Genomic DNA, 23,403 nt, shown 5'->3' on the forward strand with positions numbered 1-23,403 from the left:
TGGTTCCCGTTGTGCTGTGATTGCCTCTCAGCCCAACGCTCCCTGGGGCTCTGCAGGTGCTTTGCAGTTGATCCAATCTGTAAGGAAGCACTCATTCCTGGTTGCAGCACTTTATGGAGAGCAGGAAAGACATGTCACGCATTGTTCAAACCACCCAAATTGAGGCAATTAACAAGTCTTCCTTGCCCCACCATGCACCAGGAGGGAAAAAAAAAAAATCACCAGGTGGATTTCCTCACAAAGTACAGAAAGAGCATCAGGCACTTTCTGACTAGGCTGGGTAACCAATATTGCCCTTCCTAGTGCCAGGAAAGATTTCTACTGCAGGAGGCAGGAAGATACACAGTCCTACTCTCCCCACCTCAGGTGAATCCTGCAAGTGCAATCCCCAAGTGTAGGCTGAGTGTCACCCTTCCAAGCCAGTCGCCCCATCAGCTACCCCACAACAACTCTGGCTGTAAAAGGAAGGTCCAGATCAAGCATGCTTAGGAATGGCTACTCTGACAGACTCAGGTCCATGTGGATCTCACACAGGATTTCCTCCATCACAGGCTAAACCCCTGAACAAGCCAGAAAGGTAAGTAAATGTAATGATGTCAGCCTGGGGTGGTGTCATGGAGCCCCCAGAAGACCAACGATGGTGCAGAGCCTGAGATTGCTGGAGGAGGAAGAGAAATGGGAACTGGGCATTAGAGATAGACAGAAGCCATTTCTGGAAGTCAAATGATTGCAGGGCTGTAGCTTCACATGACAATACTCCCAGTGCTTCACCAGGGCTTTGCAGAGGAAGGTTGCACACTTTTAGCCTGCTAACTGTGCTTTCAGTCCACCATTTCCACAATCATGAAGATCTACACATTCATTTCACCTTTCATTTCTTCTTTCCTCCATTGCCCTTACAGAATGTTGCTTTCTGTTGCTTTGTGTCACGGTTTGCAGAAGAAGGAAGGTCATTTTATCCCTTCTGCACTCAGGGAATATCCACAGGAACTGTGGTTCCATAATCCGACAAAAGATAAGGCCTCTCAGCTCTCTTTAAAGTTTATAAACATAACCTAAAAACCTCAGAGAACTCCTTATCAAAATGCAGTATCAGCTAATACTTTTAGTTATACTGCCATTAATAGCACCTTGTAAACAAAACAAGAAAATCCGTTTGTTACCAGCCTGCAAGTTAACTCACAGTTTACATTACAATTCAACATGGTTTCAGTATTTTTCATAATAACACAGTTCTACTTGATCTATGGTTGGCAGACACATATGCACACAAAAAGTCATTCTGACAGCTGTTTATGAAGATTAACCCCCTCCCTTTTATGCCTTCAGCATGAAAAAGTACCAACACCTGTTTTTAATCCACAAATGTCTCCCCCATATCTAGCAAAACCAAAAGAATAATAATCAAATATTTAAATTTACCTTCAACGTGACCGCTCTGTTATATTCAGTATGAAATGCACCGTCCCTGTTGAACAAGGAGTGGGGAAAAGTGTTAACTTACAGTATTGTTGCTGGAAATCATACAACTGCTCTTCCTCACTTCTCTCTAACCAGAATAACATTATCCTGCTGAAGCACAGAACTAAGGAGAATTTACAGTACAGTAATTTAAGGAGGGCAGGGGGGAAGAGAGTAAGGAAAAGGGGTGAAACAGTGTAAAGCAAACAGGTTTCTAGTAAATACTTTCGTCCCTGACACTTTAACAAGAATATTTACTAAGGCATGATCTTTGGAGATGGAGATGCAGCTGCTTGGTGTCTCTTACACTTAACAGTACTCCCACTCCTATTATTTCCAGGAAGAAAATCTCTCGCTATCTCGCTACACTTGCCTTTCTCTACTTAATTTATGAAGTACTATCTCAAGTCAGAAAAGCAAGCACAGATAGGTGAAGGGACTTGCCCAAGGCACATGCCAACAGGCACGTGACAGAGAAAGCAAGAAAGCTCAAATCTCAGGCATCAGCCCTGGGCACTGGATAGTTTTAGTCCATTGGGCACCTCTCCCAGGTCCTACTCATGCTTTTACTCTGTTCAACAGCAGAATATATTTATCTCAACTTCTGTCACAACACATGCTTGCAGACTGAAGAAACTGCAATCAATTTCATGTGTCAAAAGAAAAAAAATAAGAAGTCTTCATGCTGCAGCAGTATGATGCTGCAAGGAGAACAAATGGTCCTACCAGGGACATCAACAATTAGGAACTACAAACCCAGCCCAGCACTCACTTATAATGGAGCAATTCCACTCCTTTCTCCTTTGAATTAGGATTTACTTTCATCTTCTTGCATAATTTTCGGCTTTCAGTATCACTGCAAAAAACACATATTGGAAGAAAAATGGTTACAAGAAAGGAAATCAAACGCATTCAGTTCTGAAAACTCATTGCTGTGCTTCCTCATCAGCAATTAGTTGCAACTAACAGTAACTTGGAAGCTGTTCAGCTAAGTTTGTGGGACAAGCATTGTGAAAACCTGCATCAGGCAATTTAATTTATCCATTTGCTTGGACAGGACACAGTGAACTGTGTTAAAACCACATCCCAAATCCAGACCCTAACCAGTAGAAAAGCAGTCCATTCTAGCATGTTTGAGTACCTCAGGAGACCTTCTGTCCATGGGATTAACATAAAATTTAGGAAGTCAAGTTTTCAAGAAGGCCATGCTACTGTTAGGGTGGTGATCAAAGAGCACTGTTTGTGAAAAGAGTCAAACAAAAAAAGCAGATCAGCTTTTAATATCTGACAGAAGATAAAACAGAAAAGAAACATCTTCATGGTATCTTGAAGTCCAGATTACAAGTAGCTAACCTTAAAAAGGTCCTGCAGAAAGCAAAAAACAATTCAAATTTTGGAGCCCCAAGTCCAGCAATCCCATTCACTCTAGGTACGAGGGATGTGTCATGGAACCACAACTAACAAGCGGAGGTAAAGACCATTTGCCACAGCTCCTGAAGAAGGAGGCTGCACATAACAGCAGACAGACTGCTGGAGGTGGTTTTCAGACAGCATGAATCTCTTCCAGCACCAGATTAAGCTGAGTTGAAGAAAATAGAAGGGTCATAGGAGAAATTGCATATACATTTGCTTAGATGGGCAGGTAAAGGGTCTTCATGGCCCAACTGCTGTCCTAAACAATGTAGACATGAAGCTATAAGGATACTTCAAGCTCAAGTGGATATCAAGTCAGTAAAAGACCTGGGGAGATAAGTAAAACAGTACAACTACAAAGTAAAGAGGATGATACACATTGACAAGACTATTCTTTGCATTGAAAACCAGCAAGATGTAAAAGCTTGGAAACTTGTTCCTAGCAGAGCACAACTTGTACCTTTTACATAGATAAACCAATTTAGAAAATGAAAACACTGAGACACCATCAAGTTTAAACACATTAGAGACGGCAAGATGCAAAGGTAGCAAGAGCCCCACCAAATTAAGTGCTGCTGCCAGCACTGGTGCTAATTCTCCCAATGTTCTCCAGCTGCCTTTCTGCAAATGTGAGGAACAACAAACAGTAAGTTTGCAGTGTGCTGCAGATGAGAGTGTGTCATTGTGGAAACTTCCCAAATGCTTATTCTAGATGGCAGCAAGAGGGGTGTGCTATGGACACAAGCTTCAAAATTGGAATATTATGCAGAAGACAGAAATTACCATTTTAAGGAACTACCAAAGCATGCAACTACCTCACCAGCAAGGAGCACCTGTAATTCCAATTGTATAGAAGCACATTTATCTGAGGTTTTACTGAAGTCATGTCAGTTCTGCATTTTCAGATCACAGCCAAAGCTAGTCACAGTAACCCATAATCTTTCTTTGCTTCTCCAGGAGGCAGGACATCCGAGCCCAGGAAGACAGTTCCTTTCCTGTTGCTGCTGCATCTTTGTTTTCTCCAGACTGCAGTGGAAGGCGGAGCTAAAACATATCATCTGGTCATTGAATAAAGTGAACATATCTCCTTGTAACAAAACTAGATTCCAAAACAAATAGCCTGGATTTGGAGTTTTGCCAGAAAGCTGGTTTGCCACGTGGAGTCTGTACAGTAAGTCTGCAGCAACATCAAACCCTGGGGCCAGAAACATCCCTTCTTCTCTCACCTGCATGCTACAATGGTCCCGTGGGCTAAACCTAAGCAACTCGAAGGTCAGGGAATCTCAGGAGGCACCAATTTCCGATCATCCTCCTGTCTTACCCCAGACAGATCTAGAAGCATGCAGAAGCCCTCGTGGCCTTGCTGGAGCTGACTGCCAGGGAGTTAACTGAAGTCAGCCTGAACCACTGTCAACATCTGTAAATGCTCTAGACACTGCCAAATGTTTCCAGGATACACATCTATTTGGTCACCTCAGCCTTGCCAATACAAATGTTAGGTGGTTGATGTGAACAAGTATAATACTGAAACCTCCAGCAACAGGGTCTGTCAAACCCCAAGATGTGCAGACAATTGTTCCAGCATCAGTAGAGGACCAAAATAGGTATCAAACAATTCTGCTGCCAGTCCTGTCACCAATTTGGTGCAACTTCAAATCATGTGGGGAAAAAAGTGCAATTTTTCCTTATGTGTCATTTACAGATCTGGACAGTCATCTTAGAAAAGTTCTGTAGGGTTTATAATGGAAAAAGGCTACAAAACACTACTACTGAGATGTAGCTGTGAGGAACCAGCTAGAAACTCCTACCACTCCATTTTCTGTTTGCATGAGTTTCTATTAAAAAAAGATAGATAAGAAGAGCTGTTTCATTGGAAGGAAACAGGATCTAAGCCTGCCCTGCTTTCAGGGTTGCTCCGTTTGTAGAGATTCACACAGCTGCCTGAACACATATCCATTATCTCAGGAAAGAAAGCAGCAGTTTACTCCAGTATGTGTCTCACCATTTAGTGGGCAGATTCTCTGCACCGCTGCATTGGGAGTTTAGTCTGTTTATGCAAGGTATCTGCACTGATGCAAGGGATGGAAGAGGAGCAAATTCCCAGAACAGGAAGTATCTAAATATGTATCAGTAATTTTTTTCATGCATCAGTGCAGATCTTTGCACATGCCAGACCCACCAGCTCAGATACTATACTACCAATTCTTTGGAAAAAAGCTGAAAAGGAGACATACAGAAATGGCAGAGATGGACCCATTCTGCTTTTCTTTCTACCTTCACTTAGAGCTAGACAAAAACAATCTGCAGAGAGCAACCTGCTCTGATATCACTTAGTAATGACCATTATCCTTAATAAGAGTAAATATCAACACAGATGCAGTCTCTGCTTCTGCTCTGAGATTCGCCTCTTTTGGATCTTAGCCAACAGCCTTTCTCTGAAGATGAGCTCCTCAACTCTCACATGGGAGAGGGTAATTAGGACTCCAGTTCTTGCAATTTAATTATACTACTTGAAGAGGCAGTGTAAGAGTTTGTTATAAAGACTAAAAGGAAAAAAAGAAAAAAAAAAAACAACCAACCCCCAAATCTAAAAAAAGCCAGAAACCCCCCCCAAAATCAGCACTCTACCACCCAGGTCAAGACACTCCAGACAAGGCACCAGGCTCAGGAAATACAGGTTTAAGGATGAGGTCAGTAATGCCTCCAGCAGCCACCCTTGGCTGCCAGGTGCCATTTCTGTTCAGAGCAATTTAAATCCTTGCAGATCCTTGCTGTGCTACTGCTGAAGGGACCCCTGCTTTGCCTGCAGGCAGTCCCACAAATCACCCAGCTTTATCTTCACACAAAATCATCAAAAACACCAGCCTATCTGCAGTACCACAAAGGACCTAACCAGTAGCTATGTGGTAATAAGGTCAAACCCTAAGTGGTATAATGGTGTGGCTTCCTTCTACCACCACAGGGATGTTCCCCACACTCCTCCTTCCCACAAAACCAAACCAGGGCTCCAAAACACTCCCTGATAGAGAAGCAAAGACATATGGCAGTGTGGTAAAAAGAACAATTAAACAAAGATCCAAGTTGGCCTACCTAAGCAAGTAGTCTAAACAACAACAAAGACAGCATGCATTGGAGGAACTCTTCACCCCTTTCCATTCACATCCCTGTCTCCTCTACTGGGAGACACTTCTGTCAACTGGGGTTACGATGGAGCTGGCAGGAAGCCCAACTGGAGCGTTCCCTGTAAACCTCTGGGGTCCCCTGTCAGCGTTAACATGCATGAATAATCACTGTGCACAGGCAGCCAGCTGTTACCAGAGCAGGAGGAGGGCAAGGGGCTTGTGAAGGAGATCTGACCTCCTTTGGCTCATCATCAGTGAAACCAGCACCTGAAGAGGACGTGCCACAGACATTCCTCAGGAGTGGCACAGGATGCTCTGCCTGTGCAGGGCTGCTCACAAGCCTGGAAGCTTGTGTTCATAAGGATGGAGAAGCAGTGAGAAATACCGATGGCATTCCCCAGTGGCACAAGCAACCCAGAGAAAGGCTTTTGCAGTAATGTGTCAAAGTAATTTGGAGAGAGAAAGAACAATGGACAAAGCTAGACAGGAGGAACACAAAATAAGATCCAGGAGTTTGGTTGCAGTAAGTCCACATTGGTTTCTAAAAACAAAACAAGTCTGAGCTGGACGGATCCTAAGTAAGAAATAGTGCATGAAAGTGACAGTGCAAAACACCCTCCCTGGGCAAATTCAAATTGTCCTGGGAGGTCCTGAAGGCAGCAGGACAAGACCAAACATCCTCAGCACCATCCTCTCGCATGAGCACAGATAAGATCTCCTGCAGCTCCCTAATTATTTCCCTTATCACATAATGCAGCCCACTGGCTTCTCATCAAGAAGGAAAAACAGCCCTACAACCACATCAGCCTCTGGGGAGGAAGGATCTGGAATGACTGTCAAAACCCCTCTTAGGAAATGACAAAAATGTCACCCAAAAAAAGTTCATCTCCAGTTGCCATCGTAATAGCAGCGTGTGAATGTGCTGTGTGGCCACACCACTTCAGTGCCACAGTGCTGGCACATAACACTTTGCAATGTGGACTGGACCCAGCCTTCTTTTTCATCGGTACCCACAGTGTTTCCAGGCATAAGAGAAGTAATTAATAAAAACAGACAGCGCCAGTTTGAGTAACCAGGTCAGTAAATCTGCCTGCACAAAAACTATCTCACTCCTCTATCAGCATATCATGTAACCACATGTGAACCACAGACCTCATAATCTGTAAACAGATTTTATCTCATCTATACTTATATCTCAGTCTGAAATAGGGCTCAACAATCCACATAAAATATGCTTCAGCAGTCCCTTGCATCACAGTTGCACCTGTAGACCCCAAAGCAATGGAGGCTCTGCTTTATCAGATAAACAAACTGTCACTGTCCCAACAGCTGGAAAAGACAAGACTGAGCAGGTAAGGAGGAATAACACTCTCTGAGAGCAAGGCAGTATGTCAGAGCAGAAACAGGGCTTCCTACAACAAGCCTCCCAACACTGGAAAAAGCTTTGGAAGGTATCGGTCAAAGCTGTCATCTTGTTACCAGCACGCTTTCTCATTATCTCTGCCGTTTAACTGCTTTCCTTCTTATATGTTATGGAGAAAACCACTGTACAGAGAACAACTCCAGTTATAACTTCAGGGAAGTGCAACTGCAATTTCAGGCCAGCCTTCACAAGTGAATTATCAAACAGGGTTTCCCAGTCCAATCTGCAGCCTCTGCAATGCCCTCTGGCTACCTTCCACAGAATACCCTCTCCAGACAACAGACTGATGAACATCCTGAGAAAGCATGGAGTTGAGATCCTGCCAAACAATTAATTGAGCTTGTGACCCAAAAAAGCAGCAAAAGGAGTGTCAGCACCAGATATTTCCTCAAGCCACCTAAAAATATAAACCACATTTGCACTTGCAAGCCTAATCTGAAAGAGGAAGTCATTAACAGTCAGTTGTAGTTAAATGTGTGCTCCTACAAGATTTCAAAATTTTTAAATGCAATTTGTTAGCCATTGTTAGGGACAATGGGGGATTCTGACTATGCTCCTTGCACTCATCAATCCCACCCTCCAACAAGGACTGTGTGATCCATTTATACTACAGCAGTTTGTGTACTTTGGTGACCAAATTAAAACAGACCAACCCTGCAAAACTCTCCTTCTCAGACTGCTGGCTTTACCTCCCCATCACTCTCACTCCTCCCAGCCCAGGGCAGCAGCTGCCACAGCTACTGCTGCTGACAGTATGTCACATTTGTAAGGCTCCTCATATTCTCTAATGATCCCAGACCTTCCTGTATCACTCTCTTGAGACAGATGTGAAATCAGAGAAGGGAATAAATAAATAAATAAATCACATCTCAAACCATCAGCCTAGCTTGCAAGAGCACTTCTCTAAAGAGCTGTGCTAAGCAGCCGCTGGATGGTAATGGCTTACATCTACTCAAACAGAAAGCCCATACGCAGCTCTCTGTGCAGACAGGCACTTTGATACTATGAGTGGTGTTTAAGAACCTGCAGACACGAAAATAGGAACAGGACTCAGGAGAGATGGATGCAGAAGTAATCAGCACAGAAAGCTTAAAACACAAGATTTGTCTTTGAAAACAAAGCAACATTTTGCCACCATTCTAGGCTCCTGATGGAAATTATCTTATAAAAGAAGTAACAATAGCAACAGGTTTCCATAGCACGGAACAAACAAGTTGCTCAAACAGTGCGGCAGATGAAAAGCTTGAATCTTTTAAGGGATGGGGAGCACAAAAACCAAAATCAGAAAACCTGCTGCTGGAGAGAATTAAAGATTAGGATTAGCAGATTGACAGGACAGAGTCTCACTTGAATTTAGGGCCTGATTTTTCCCCCTAGAACGTAGCAAAAACTCTTCCCGTGACCCATGAGGCGATCGCAGCCTTCTGCTCCAAATGCTCCCCTGGAACGTGCCAGGAATGCAAACAGAATAATCCATGTGCTGCAGAGACCCAGCACCACTCGTCACCCAATACAAATGACTCCCTGTGCCCATTAGTCAATTAGAGAAGCCAGGAATCTATAGAAATGAGATTAAAAAGAAGTATTTTCTGAAAATTAGAACTCATGAGATTGATTCTCACTGCAAGCAAAAGCAAGACAAAGAGCAGAAAGAAACCCAAGACTAAAAGGTAACGGGTATCATCAAGCAAAAACAATTAAGGGAAAAAGATTGTAAGATCCAGCCCTGCAGAAAGTCAGGAAGTTAAAATGAATGTTACTTTCCATGGAAATATAAATTAGGAAGAGGCACTCAGCAGCCCACACACCTGCACAGAGATATGGTGAACACATTCACAGGAGCTACCAAAGGCTTTGCAGGAACTTCTAGAAATGCCGAACATTCAAACTCCCTTTACAATGCAGCAGCTTTCCTCAGACTCATCCAGAACTCCTCTAACTCATGTAACCTGGTACAAGGGACCACTGTCCTGACCTGGGACACGTGATAACTACCACTGCCTTTTCAGTTTAATCTAAGATCCCCACAAAAGTAGGTTTTGAATGTATCGTCTACAAGCACACAGACACTGCAGCACATTGCACTGTTCCCTTGGCACCTGTTTTATGACCTTTAGCTGCACTATGGGCCTGGAGATGATTATAGAGGATGTTTAAAATTAAGTATTGAGTGTAGGAAAAGAGGTAACTTTACATCAAATCTTAGTTCACTTACTCTTCATTTTAGGCTGAAAAGCAGCAGCGTTGAAGACTGACAGTTAATGAGCAACTCCAGGCAAAACTCACAGAATACACGTGGTTAGGATGAAATTGAGACATGAGCCCAGGCTTGTACACCCAAACATTACAGTGGATTTTAGTTAAACATTCTGCATTTCTGAATTATATGCGATACACCAGACTAAATGGGCTTAGGTTAGGAACACAGAGCTGACTTTAAAAAGGAATTTTTTTTCAGACTGGCACTTTCTGCTCGGTCACTCTTATAGGAAAATAAAAAGGCTTTAATGTGAATTAGCATTAACCGTGCAGACAGGTTATAACAGAGACAGGAGGAAGTCACTGAAAAATCTATGCTGCAAATGCATAGTTTGCCCATATAAATGGCTTCCACACAAGGACCATGTTGTCAGTATAACTACACCTGCAAAGTGTTCCTGATGGACACCTGGCTTACCTCCCCTCGACCAGCTGCAAACAGAGCCTCTGCTATCTCCCTCAGGCTGGCACCTCACATTAAGTGCTATCCACTCCTGAGCTGCCCTTCGCTTTCAAGGCAACTGTAGAAAAAGGCTGAAATCCCAGCCACTGGAAATCTACCTGCACAGAAGTATCAGTGCAAGAGCATGCCTTTCTTCTTCCTTTTTTCTCTCTCCATTAGATCTGGTCATTTTTTTTCATCAGCTTTAAAATCCAGCTACAAGGAATGAAGATGAGTACTTACTCTCTTAAATAAATCCTACTTCTGATCAGCTTTATAGGAGTGAGGGTAAAAACTAAAGAGCAAAATGACACTTAATGCTATCTGTACCAGCAGCCTTATTTCTGAAATTCCTCCCTGCTATTTCAAGGCATTAAACAAATTCATTTATGACTGTGTGTATGGGTAAAGCCTTTCTGTATCAAAGCATTAGGAAATCAGAAATTTGGGAAGGAATATTTCATCTAAAAGGCAGATAAACACAAAAATTGGGGGAAATCCCAGAAAAGACCATCACTCATTAGATTTGGCGCTCTCATGAAGCAGCACACATTTAGATACATAGCTCTGAAATGACTGCTTTACCAGCCAAATTACAGTCTTACCTTTATGCTAAATGTCATGGGATTGCAACAATATCAAGCAATTATTGGGGATGGGGACCACAAGAATGATGCACAGGACATACAAAAGGGACTAAAAGTATGACACACAGAAGCAGAAAAAGTGGGATTAAAACCACCCAAAAATTAGTCAGACATTTTAACCAGATGGCATTTCCTCTTCCTAGCAGTCTGATGTGCTAAAGCCAAGCACACTCGCTATGACAGCAGATGGAAATCACACAGCTTTGTTTATGTTTGGGACCTACAGTAAAGGGAACCATGCAAGTTTGAGCAGAGAATAATTATCCAGAGCCAAAAAAAAAGGTGCTTTTTTTGAAAATACCAGTCCACAATTGGGCAGGAGTTAGCCAATAAAAAACTTGAGACAATTCAGTAACAGGAAAACTAGGGAGTGTTCACTAAATCACATTCAGGATGGAAAGAGCTAGTTTAAACCTCTTCTGCCACCTCCACAAAGCTGCACCTGACCACAATACATTTTATAACCTGCCAAACACATTTTCTTCTCTTCAACAAAGCTAGAAGATAACTTTATAATTATTCAAAACCAGATCTCGGGTCATCACAAACTGGGACTGGAGCTTTGTCTCCTTTAAAGGCAAGCAGTGTAAATTTTGTCTTTCACTCAAGCAGGAACTCCATCTTATTGTGTTCCCAGGAACATCACTTCGTACCTTTCCTTGACACCATAAGGATTTGCCAAGACACTGTTTTTCACAAAACTCCTCTTTTCACTTTACCACATCAGTGCTTACCTCCAGTTGTGCTACACCTCCAAAGATGGAGGTCTCAGGAAACAAGGGGGGACGCAGAGGCTCTGCGGCACATACACCAACTCTCCATCTGCCTATGCAGCACACACCAGCTGCACTGCACCCCGACCCGCTGTTAGTTAGCAGCAGCCACACTCCGAGATCACACAAAAGAACACGACATTTTCCTTTCTGCAAACATCTTAAGCTTTCAATTTCCTATGAATCCCTTCAATTTCCAAAATTTCTATCAGCCTACTACATTAAAAACAATTTGATAAGTAACGCAACCCTCTGCTTGCTTGCATGCCCGTTCCAAATAGCATCTGAACGCACAAAATGAAGAGCACTCATTTGTGCTGCTGCAGCATTTTTCCTTTCGAAGTTCTCCAAGTCTTTATAAACATTGACTAATGAATCAGGCAATGTTTACCTGGTTGCCTGGAAAACATACACCTTACCTTTTTTAACAGCACAAAGTATAATAACAAGTGAATCATTCTCAGAGCCAGGAACAGAAGCTGGGACTCTCGACTCCTATTAATGTGGCATCTCCCCAAACACTAGTCCCAGAACACTTGCTCGTAAGACAAGTGATCCATCCCTCTGGGACACTCTGAAGATGTACCAACCTGCAGTGTTGTACCCTACCCCTGATACCACCATTTTACCAGGCATGATTAATTCACTATTCTGGTCTCTCACACCACCATTCATTCAACATCAGCAAGGACTTGTAATTAAAACATGGAAAGGCTAGAATAAAACATATTTTTTTTTGTCACATCATTTGTGGGTCTTTTATTCACAACTGAAACAGCTTCATGTTTAATTATGTACAGAGCCACAAATGCTATCTCAGCACACAGGAGCAAACAGTGACCACTTCAATGCTGCAAGCAATTCTCATGCTGTCCCTTCATCTCTAGAAGGAGGTGTCTATCAGCCTGCACAAACTGACTGAAATCTCCCACGAACAAGGAACTTATCTGCAACACTGCATGCAGAGGTATCCCTGGGTGTGTTGTGCTCAGTGTGGCCCTGCTCCAGCATGGCACTTAATGAAAGCGAGCTTAACTGCCCTGGAAAGGCAGGTACCTGGCACTTCCCAAACCTACATTTCCTAAGCACAGGCACTCTGAGGACCTCTGCTATCCTGCCTTGTGCTGGGTTTGTGTGTGGCAGGGTTTTGGGTAACAGGGGAGGAGGCTACAAGCACCCCCAGCTCCAAGCCAGGCCTGCCTTTGCACCAAGGCTGGGATAATGTATTTAAAAAGGGGAAGCTGGGAGGAGGAGGAGTTGTGAAGGAAACACCTTTGCAAACACTGAGGTCAGTGGAAGAAAGGAGGATGAGGGGGAAGGTGCACCAGAGCAGAGACCCCCCTGCACCCGTGGTGAGAGGGCAGGCTGTGCCCTGCACCCATGGAGGTCACCAGTGGAGCAGATGCCGACCTGCAGCCCATGGAGGACCCTACGCCGCAGCAGGGGGCTGCGCCCAAAGAAGCCGGGACTATGAGGGAAGCCCTGGCTGTTGTAGTTCAGCACTGAGAGGACTGTAATACACAGGAGCAGCTTGGGAAAATGCTAGAGCTGGTGGGAAGGACTCATGGTGGTAAAAGTTTGTGGAGGACTGTCTCCTGTGAGAGGGACCCCACAGTGGAGCAGTGGCAGAATGTGAGGAGTCCTCCTCCTGAGGAGGAAGGGGCAGCAGGACAGACTGCAACACCCAACCCCTGGCCCTAACACCAGTGATGGAGAGAGGAGAGAGAGAAATCGGGAGCAAAGCTGAGCCAGGGAAGAAAGGAGGGCTGGGGGAAGGTGTTTTTTAAGATGTGGTTATACTTCTCACTCTCCTGTTCTGATTGTTAAGTGGTGGTGGTAGAGGTGTTCAAACGAAATAGATGTTCTTTTCTTCTTCCCCTAAGGACTCTGTCTTTATGTGACCATAATGGATGAGCCATCCCTCATTGCCCTTATCTTGATTTCTGACCCTTTTATTTTTCTCCTTCCCATTCCTGAGGAGAAAGGAGCGAGCAAGCAGCTGCATGGTGCTCAGTGTCCCTCTGAGCTCAAACTACCATATGCCTCAAAGTGACAAAGTGGCAACCTGCTCTACTCCACACTAACCACCTCAGCAAGAAACCAAGTATTTCCCCACATTATGCTGAAAAACTAACCTTCCTGGTCTCCCCAAGACCACTCAACCTGGAACTGAAAGCTCAAGTCTAACCTCTGTCTCACACCACAGACCCAACAAAAGCCAAGGCCAATGATCACGGTTTCCACATAAGCCAGCAATTCAGACAGCCAGCCTCCAGCTGCAAACCTGCACACTCCCGTCTGTTGTATGAAATACAGAACATACTGCCGAGACTTCACAATCCATAATGTTTTCCCCATCAGTGGAGCAGTAAGTTCTTGCTTTCTCCTGAAAATAAGGGGAAGAAGGAGAATGACAAGAAACAAAAAAAACACCGCCAATAAAGAAAAAGAAAATAAAAAGACTGCCGTCATCGCCACAGGGAAGCAGAGACACAAACCACTACTCTGCGTGTATGCCAGCCTTGCCAATGCTTGGATCTGAAGGCAAAGAAGTCCGCTACAGCAGGATTGGAAGAGCAAAGCCAAAATTCCCTGCTAAATATTGCTGCCAAACAAGCCATTTCTTGTCAGTATTTGTAAAACAAATTGAGCCTGTGCTGTAAATATCCCTGCATCTGTGCACTGTTTGTTTCGGCATGAAGACTTGCAAATAAGCTTCACGGCATACTTGCAGTGGGAGAATAGCTTGAGCAACTCCAGTAGGACTCAGCTGTTCATGCCCTACAACTGTCCCTTTGTGACCAGTGACAGACAACACTACCGTAGCCTCTCTCACATTATCACTGCAATGAGGTGGGCAACAGTTTGCAGCCACCTGTATACAAAACAAACTAAAAAAGCAATAAGCAAAGGAAAAAAAATCTTTCAAGGAGAAAAATTGTTTGAAAGTTACCTCAACACTACAACATTGATTTCAGAATGCTTTAAAGATTTAACAAACAGATCAATCACAAAACGTGGTTCAGGCTCAAACTATTTGTTTGGGGATTTTTTTTGCATGCATCAAGACCTCCCTTGCCACAAGCCAGTCTTCCAGCTCACCCTACCCCACGAGGCAAGTTCACAAACTCTGTTACAACATCCCTCTGCAGGAGGGAGGTTTAGAAGAAAACATCTCTGACAAATACCCAGCTACAGTCAGAATGATCATCTATTTTTTCCAGATTCTTCCCAAATGAGTGATCTGAAAGAAAGCACTGTCAATGCTTGAAGAAAGAATTACAGCTCTTGCCATGTTACAGCCCTCTGTCCACTGCCTGTCACTCGGCAAGTGGCAATCTGATTGTGATATTACTGGCATCAAAGCATATTTTGGGAACCTACAAATCTATTCCCGGGTCTCCCAACCTCTTACAGCATGACCTTCGCCAGCCTGCTTCAAGCCCTGGGAATAACTCACATTTCACCACAAATAGGAAGGTTAACTTAAATATTTCCCCACGATGGTCACAGGAAAGGCACTGCAAGTATAGCAAGCTTTCTGGGAAATGTCTTAAAGCACTACCTGAAGGAGTCTTTAAAATACATTTCTTGCAGGTAACTTCCATAACGAAGTTTGGTTTAGATGACAACACCTGGAGAGCATATTAGGGTTTGATGAATTGAAGTTTATTTTACAGCAAAACCAAACAACACATTTCCCTCCCCATCACTCTCAAACTCAGGAGCAGAGACTGACCCATTGAACTAAGTGCCGAAACTTCCCTGGATTTCAAATTGAAGTACTAAACACTGAATCTTTCCTTCTCCAACCAAGAACTAAAATAATTCCTGCAGATGGTTATCACTTAGTTGTGTGCACATCCCCCAACAGAGAGGCAACCTAAAACAAAAGGGAAGCAGAAGACACAAAAAGGTAGTAACCACTCCAGAGTCACAAACGGAGTCAACTAGAAACTAAAGCCAAGAAGCCAGCCCAGTGTCCTATTTGCTAGCCATTATTACTGACAACAAAAAATAGTTTATCGGTGCTTTTGTTAGAAAAGGAGACTGGATTTCAGAAGTATGCCAGATCTCCACGCAACCTTCTCCTCATCAAGGTCAATATAATTTATTTGCTGGCTTTTCAGCAGGTGGGAATTGGTACAGACTTCACTGACCTCGGAGGAGCAGCCCTGCTTTCTGCCAGTGGATAACTTGGAACACTGTCCCCCTCAGTAGGGCAAAGATGGAAGTGTCTGTACATGTGGACAAGCCCAACAGGATGCCAACAGAAGACAGAAGCAGAGGACCCCATGGGAGAGATACCTGCCTGGTGGCAGGGGGGTAACAAGACAAGTTAACCAACAACAAAAGCACGTTAACTTTGATTTACCAATGACTTATTCTGGGTCACTGCTTGATGGATGGAGGTTGGTTTCAAAAGTACAGTTTTAAGGGAGCCACATGATTTCAGAGCTGACTTAGATTTGTGCGGTGTGTGATTTGCTTATGCCATGGCAATCCACCCAAACACACGGGTAGGCAGCAAGCTGTTCTGCAGTGCAAGAAAGGAAATTTGCCACCTGCAGACAAATCTCTCAAAGCTGCAGAGGCAGAGAGACACTACAACACACAACCTGAAACCACAGGCAATGTGTTATTGAGCAGAACCACAGTGGAGGCTTTCACATCTACAAACCAGAAAGGACACACCTGTTCATTCCTCCCACAGAAGCAACCACTTACAAAAACAAGTTTCCCTGCCTTCATATTAAAAAATGACATGAACCTATGCAAGCACAAAGGAAATTCTTTAAAAGGAAGCACATTTTACTGAGAAATACAAACGGATGGACACTTCAAAACTAAGTAAGCAGCCCTACTGTTCATGCAACATTTGCTGTTGAAGCAGAACTGCACTGCCCTTCAGGTGAGGCACAACATGTGGGATTCCTCCTCCCCTGGCTTGTGGGAAAGCCAGAACAGTCATAGTTTCCACGCTCTGTAATCCCCATGATTAGGTGACGCTAGCTGGGGTCTCGAGCTTCAGACTGAAAAACATGCCATCAGAGAAGTCACAACAGCCATAAGGAAAAAATGATTCTCTACAACTGGTCCAAAGGAAGAGAGGATTGTAAGATACAGACTTCCTACAGCTATGAAGAAACTACACAGAATGAAGTGAGTTCTGTTACAGGCAAAAAGTCAGAGTCATCAAAAAAGCTAAGTCGGCAATAAAAGCCAAAAGGGGAGAGGGGGAAAAAAATCAAAAGGAGAAAACCAGCATGACACATACCCGCAGTCTATCCAGCTTATAGTACCCCGTCCTTTCACCTCCTGGGCCACGCTGGACAGTAACCTGAGTGAGCTTTCCGCAGCAGCAGCTGGAAAACAAAATAAAATTAAAAAAAAAAAAAATCAGTGACAGCATTATTACTCCACATAGAAAAATACAACGGTGCATTCCTTTGTTCTGAAGCACTGGAAGAACGTTTTGTCTAATTTGAAGAAACCAGTATGAGAGTGATCAGTAAAATCTTTTGTAAACTAGAAGGAATGCTGGCAGCAGCTGAAGTTGGGTGGCTCCTTCCCTCCATGCCCCTTAAACACCACACTGAAATTCATACCTCCAGGCATGCTCCCTGACCTACATTTATGGAGCTACACTGTGTCCTCTCCTGCAAACCAGCCTCCATCCCAACACTGCCTTTTTCCTGTGGCTGGGCATTAAACAGTTTGTACTACTGTCTGCTAATTAGAGCAACTTCATTTGGGACCTTCATCAGCTGTAAGGGCAAGTCATTCAGCATCTCTGCCTGCCTCAATTCTATCCCCGTCACACACAGAAAATAACACACTGTTATTCTCATAATAACCCTGGGAGATACCCAAACAAACAATCGTGAGGAGCTCGAAAGTATTAGTGGAAAGCACCCAGAAAAGGTCCTTCCAAGAACTGGCTGTATTATAAATACCCAACTGAGATTTTTGTAATGCCATGCCACATGTGTAGATTCTGCAAAACACTCCCATTCCAAAAGAGTCTTATAAATGGTATTAAAAATAAACACAGAAGAAAAATGGGACAAGAACTCAGGAGAGAAAAATATAGAGATTCAAACAAGTATCAATTCCCCAAAAAATCTAACAGAAACTGTTTCCTGCCTCAATAAGCAGAAAATAGAAATGCAGAGCCTCTTCCAGATCTATTTAATCTGCTGCTGCTCCACAACTAGTTCAACTAACTGAATATAAGAATGGCTATATTGGGTCAGACCAAATGCTTCTGTAGACCAGTATCTTGTCTCCAACATTTGAAAAAGTGAAGGCCTATACAGGTCAGAGCAGACAAGTACTGCCAGTGGGAAAGCCTCCCTCAAATATCTCTAAACCTCCACAGTTTTTATCTCAACAATCTCCTGAGCCAAAAACAGTTTCTTTGTGTTCAACAGCCTTTGCTTGGGTCCGATGCCATCAGAGACACCAGCCCACACATGCTAGCTCTCAAGAAACTTTCCTACCCCCAATACTGATAACATGCAACAGCCACCTCTCCCCAACATAGGGACAGAGACACATGGGGAAATTCTTCATATGTACTTAAGACTGGAACAGTCTGACAAATGCCCTTTAAAAAATAAGACTTCAGGATAGGACAGATTTGTCCCAGGAGACTCACTAGTTGAACAGCACTGGCAGGATACCTAGATAGTAGGGTGAACTAAACATCTCCTGTAAATGACGACATCTCCTGAAATCAATGAATTTTCTGCATGATATATAGAAACACTCATCAAGTTTTGCTCAGCTGAGAAGCAGTATGATCGGATGCTGGCCAACATCTCATCACAGCTGAGGGATGTATATCTGGGATTAGAATTGCACCTCAATTTCTCTCTTTCTGGGTGACAGTTAGGCAAGAGACTTCTAACTGTGCAAGGATCACTGTTCTAGGAAGAAACATTAATCCCGCAGCCAGCTCTGCATGCAATGCTTTAGACTGCTAAAACCAACCAATTAAATAACAAAAACAGAAAAAATAAATCTCCACAACACAGCTTTTGAACAACGCCCATAGGGCAACATTTATTTGATTGGTGTCAGAGCTGAAGTGTTCTGGTTGTGCTTCTAAAAATGAAAGCAACCACCACTTAAAATATTAAGCATAAAAAGAAAATTTTCCCTTTAAAAAGCTGAATAATACAGATGTCTTTTTTATCTAAAGTGTTCCTTTCAAAATCAAAAAGCATTAGAAACTCTTTTATGACTTTCACTTTGAACCTGTTACTACAAAACCATTTGGCCAAGTTTGAGCACTCAAAGTTCCCCACTATAGCAAAACATAAATATTTTAACAAAAATTAAGACAGATATCATTTTAACTGCTTCAGAATAAGTATATCTTTAGGAAACAAAGTTAATTATCCCAACACCTGCACATTTTTGTCTGCAAAATTCTGATATTGGGGGAGGAGGAAGGGATATCGGGTCACCATATACTACTCCAATTTGCCACACTATAAACCCAGAGCAATTCTACCAATGCTATTGAGTTTAACTGAGATAAGACCTTTGCATCAGGTCGGAAAGGGAGGACCCAACCCTCAGAAAAAGCATTATCTTGTATTGCTTGCCTGCAGGGAAGAAAAAGAAGCAACAACAAAAACAATACAGCACTAAGGAAAATCATCTTAGTAACACATCTTACTTCTTGCTGTCCAATGACTTCCACATCCACAACAGCATTCCACAGTTGCGTAAGAAGCATCAAGATTGTGCCTTCATTTTACATGATGTCACACAAAACAACGCACCAAAACAAGGTAACAATGAAGAAAAATTACAGCAGGAGCAGAACAGAGCAAAAGGATGAGCAAACAGACAGGTAAGAACAAGAGTCAACAGCTAGAAAGGAGAGCCTGAATGAGAGAGAAGACAGCAAAGAGATTCAAGGGTGCAAGTGGTGTGACGTGAAATGAGCCATTTCTCTCTCTTACACAAACAGTTCAGTTTTTATTTTCATATTTTGTTAATTAAAGTCAAAAGACAACCATGGGACACTCAAAGCTGTCAGAAGCCAAGATGGATTAATTTCAGTACTGTAACTATTCATTAAGCCTTTCAGTATCACCAGGAAATCAAAACTTGCGAACTACTGTGATAAACACATCAGAAAGCTCTGGCTGATAGCTATTACAAGCAGTCAGTTTTGGAGACAAATACAGTACATTTTTGCCAATGTGACAGAGCTATGAGAAGACCAAATTAAGACAACTCCAATCTTGAAATATCAGGAGCCTCTGAGTTAGAACAAAGGACACCAGTCCCAAAGAAGCCCATGTAGCCACATAGAAGCACCTTGCTGTTACAAAAGGCAACACTGAACAGAGAGCAAGTAAGGGTGAAGAGCTTAGTCACCTGAGCATGTACACAGGTAACCGAACATGCACACAGTTGTTCAAATGCACGCACCTTGCTGGGCACAAAGAGCTGTGACATAAAAAAAAAAAAAAAAAAGAGGACTTACCAGATTTGGAATACAGCACTAGTATGTTATTCCGTGTCCTGAGAAGCTTCTTAAAATCCTTGTGGTCACTTACTTTTTCTATGAGTGGGGACACCTTCAACGAGTACACGAATGCTGGCAAGAATGCCTACAGAAACACAAAGCCAGAAACATTAGTCACAGCTTCCATGTTGAGAAACAAAATACAAACTGCTTTTGAAATTGTCTTGACCTTTTTCCATAATCATGAGACACACTGCCTTAAATAAACTATCAATTTGATCAGCAAAAGCAAAAAAAAAAAAAGCCAGCCATACACATGCGTTATTGAAACTAGACCAATACCACTCCCAGCAAGCATCCCTAAGTGGAAAGATGAGATAAACACAGCGTCAAGAAACACGGTTTTAGTTAAGAAGCCACCACCTTTAGAACTTTGTTCCCTAGTCAGATAACCAAATAAAAATTCTTATGTAAATTTAATATCCTGTAACAAGAGAAACAGCAAATTACCACTTTGAGACCACTGTTGTCCCTTGATCTCAGAATACGCCGCAAACCCAATTGAGTACTTCGATATCCCACAGAAGACAGTGAGAGTCATGAAGTTAAAATAACTAACCCATGCTGACACAGAGCAGACGAAGGAAATAAAACCACAGTTTGCAAGTAATCCAGCATCCGCATTACGGCACTAACCACAATCCTCTCCCACCCACCCTTCCAAAGTGGAACAGGGCTTATGTTTCCCACTGGCCGTCCCACACCTCACACACACACCAGTGCTTTTGCCATAAGATCAATTTTAGCTTCCACTGGCCATGTGGAAGGCATGGCATTTAATCTCTCTGCATCCCAGTTCTGTATCTATGGGAAGAGATTATTTTTTTGTTACATCTTTTGGTCTATTCAAAGCATGAGGGCTCCAGAGGAGAGTCTGTCTTTTATCCTACCATAAAACAAAACTCCTATCAAAATATGACCATAACCTTGGCTGGAGCCTCTACTGCTCATTTGTACTGCAATAATCTTCAATAATAATAATAATAATCTTACCCATCAGACTATGCAATCTCCCTACTGCACTGAATTCATACTAATGGAATGATTATGGGAAGCTTAGCTGGAAAAATTATCCAGTTTACATTCACCTTACAGTAAAACCTTAACACTTAATTGCTTGGCTAAAAGCTTCAGCTCATTTGCCTAACACACACAAGAGGTTCAACGTTTTCTTAATTACAGAAGTAATTTTGATCATGTCTCACTCCAACTGGGCTGGAAAATGTGTCCAGGGTGGATATGAAGAAGTAAGAGGCTGTTGTTCTTGCATCCCATGTATTACAGATTGCAGCATTCAAAACAAGGCACTAAGCCAATCAAAGTCAGAACACGCAGCCCCAGGCACTACACTTCATTACAAATTCAGCTATTTGCAAACACCATGTCACTGAGGCACAGAAACAAAACCTGCACCTATGAAACATACTTTGTAAGTGCCAGGAGTTTGTACATGTGGACAGGGGAGGGGGGAGTTCTGGAATGCACAAGAAGAGGGAAGAAGCTGAGCTGAAATGAGGATCATCCTCAAAACAACCCCTGGCATATGTGGGAATTTAAAGGTACTAGAAGATATACCTATAATATAAAAGCACAACAGGGGGCACAGGCTTAGAGCAAACAAGTTATCCCATTCCAGAGGCAGGATTCCCACCACCAAGCCCTGCTGGTCACATGGTCTAACTGTGAGAAGGGAAAAAGCACATTTGCAAGTCAGCCCCTACCTTCAGCATAAATGTCCTTGATGCTTTAATTCGATACAGACCTGCATTCTTCTAAACCCAGATGTCCAGAGCTCAGCCTTCCTACTTTAGGCTGATGTATATGAATCATTTGTGTTCTTTCTGAGATAAATACAGGGTGTTGCCCATGAAAGTAGACAAACACAGTTGTGCTAAGTTAGGTGACATAGGCGAATTCCTGCTAAAAACTCACTGCAATCAGAGACTGTACAGGAGGGATTAATCTAACATTGACTTCCGAGCAGATCTCTTTAATCCTAAGTATTTTTTTAAAAAACTTTTCCTTCACCTCAATTTTTTGTAACTATCCAAGTGCTTTAAAGTTTTATTTATGCCTTGAGTTACAGAAGACTAAAACTAAACTTTACTGAAACTAAGGCTGAACACAGAGAGAAAAAGTGAAACTACAGGTTGCTGCTTTGGTTTAGAAAGCTGAACTCAATTAAGGATATTCTGGTCTATGAACTCACCGTCAAAAAAGAAATAATTGGACTAAAAAAGCCACAAAGGCCACTTTCAGCATGACACCAAATGGTATTATGAACTTTATATTTAAAGCATCTGCACAGTTTTACTGATAACTCAGATGTATTTCATGTCTTTTCTAGATGGAAAGGCCAATTTCAGGGAAATTTTTTTTTCCTTATAATGGCATAGCTAAAAATTGGATTCTTGAAAAATTGGATTCTGGAAACAGAAACAGCTTTAACTGCTGTCTTGCTGGTTTTGCCACTAACAGAAAACTCACTGCACTGGCAGAACAGCGGGCACTAGGAGGGAGAAGTTCGTCACATCACATATATCCACTGCTACTTTGCCCAATTCCTCCCCAGGTATCAACTCCATAGGTTACTCATTTTCCTCCAGTTTTACCAAGTAGCTCTCTCTGATCCTATGGTCTAGACCAAAACCCACTGGGGAAAGTCTTGTGCATACAAGCACACCAGTCAGCCCTGCTGAATAAATCATCATCTCCCTTTAATTAAGATTAATGTTGCAGCCTTTCCTGGTTATAAAACCAACCCAAAAGGTCCAAGCTGAAGGCATCGAACTGGACAGAAATACCTTGCCTGCAATCTAAGGCAGCCGCAGCAATACCAGGGGGTTATCAGCTGAGTGGGAAAGTTCACTATCTCCCAGTAAGTACCATTTGCACTACATGGTATTTGCAAACTGGTAAGAATTAAGTAGTTCCACGCTCTCCAGCTTTCTCCTACTGAAATTAATAAAGACCCTACCCATGAATAAATGAGAGACCAGTTTATCATTAAACCTCCAGAAGAACCTCCACCTTCAGTACCAGCTCCACTGAAGGCAATTGATGCCAAGGAGTCATTTTCACCCGATGCCAGTCCCAGCCACACAGCTGCTTTGCCCTGCTCCAAAGCCAACACTGTGATGACCATACGGGCAACTACAGCCTCACCAGGGCTACAGCCACTAGTTCTGACAACAGCATGAAATTAAGAGGATGGGAAAATAGAATCCTATATATATAGAAGCAGTTACACGCTACAGAAAACCAGGCTCATATTCCTGCACAGCAGGCAAAGTGGCAGCACAGACAAGGCTC

At 42.9% G+C, this 23,403-nt stretch overlaps 1 protein-coding gene across 1 annotated transcript in view; it reads right to left on the minus strand.

The window, feature by feature from the left end:
* PDIA5 (protein disulfide isomerase family A member 5) overlaps positions 1-23,403 on the minus strand; it is a 103,322-nt gene that overhangs the window by 71,446 nt on the left and 8,473 nt on the right. The window contains exons 2-5 of the mRNA XM_074910492.1: positions 20,050-20,176; positions 16,819-16,906; positions 2,234-2,317; positions 1,423-1,468 (exon numbers count right to left, since the gene is read on the minus strand). Coding sequence (XP_074766593.1) covers positions 1,423-1,468; positions 2,234-2,317; positions 16,819-16,906; positions 20,050-20,176 — 345 coding nt within the window. The remainder of the gene's footprint in view (positions 1-1,422; positions 1,469-2,233; positions 2,318-16,818; positions 16,907-20,049; positions 20,177-23,403) is intronic.

This window comes from Athene noctua, chromosome 7 (assembly GCF_965140245.1).
Source record: "Athene noctua chromosome 7, bAthNoc1.hap1.1, whole genome shotgun sequence".
NCBI lineage: Eukaryota > Metazoa > Chordata > Aves > Strigiformes > Strigidae > Athene > Athene noctua.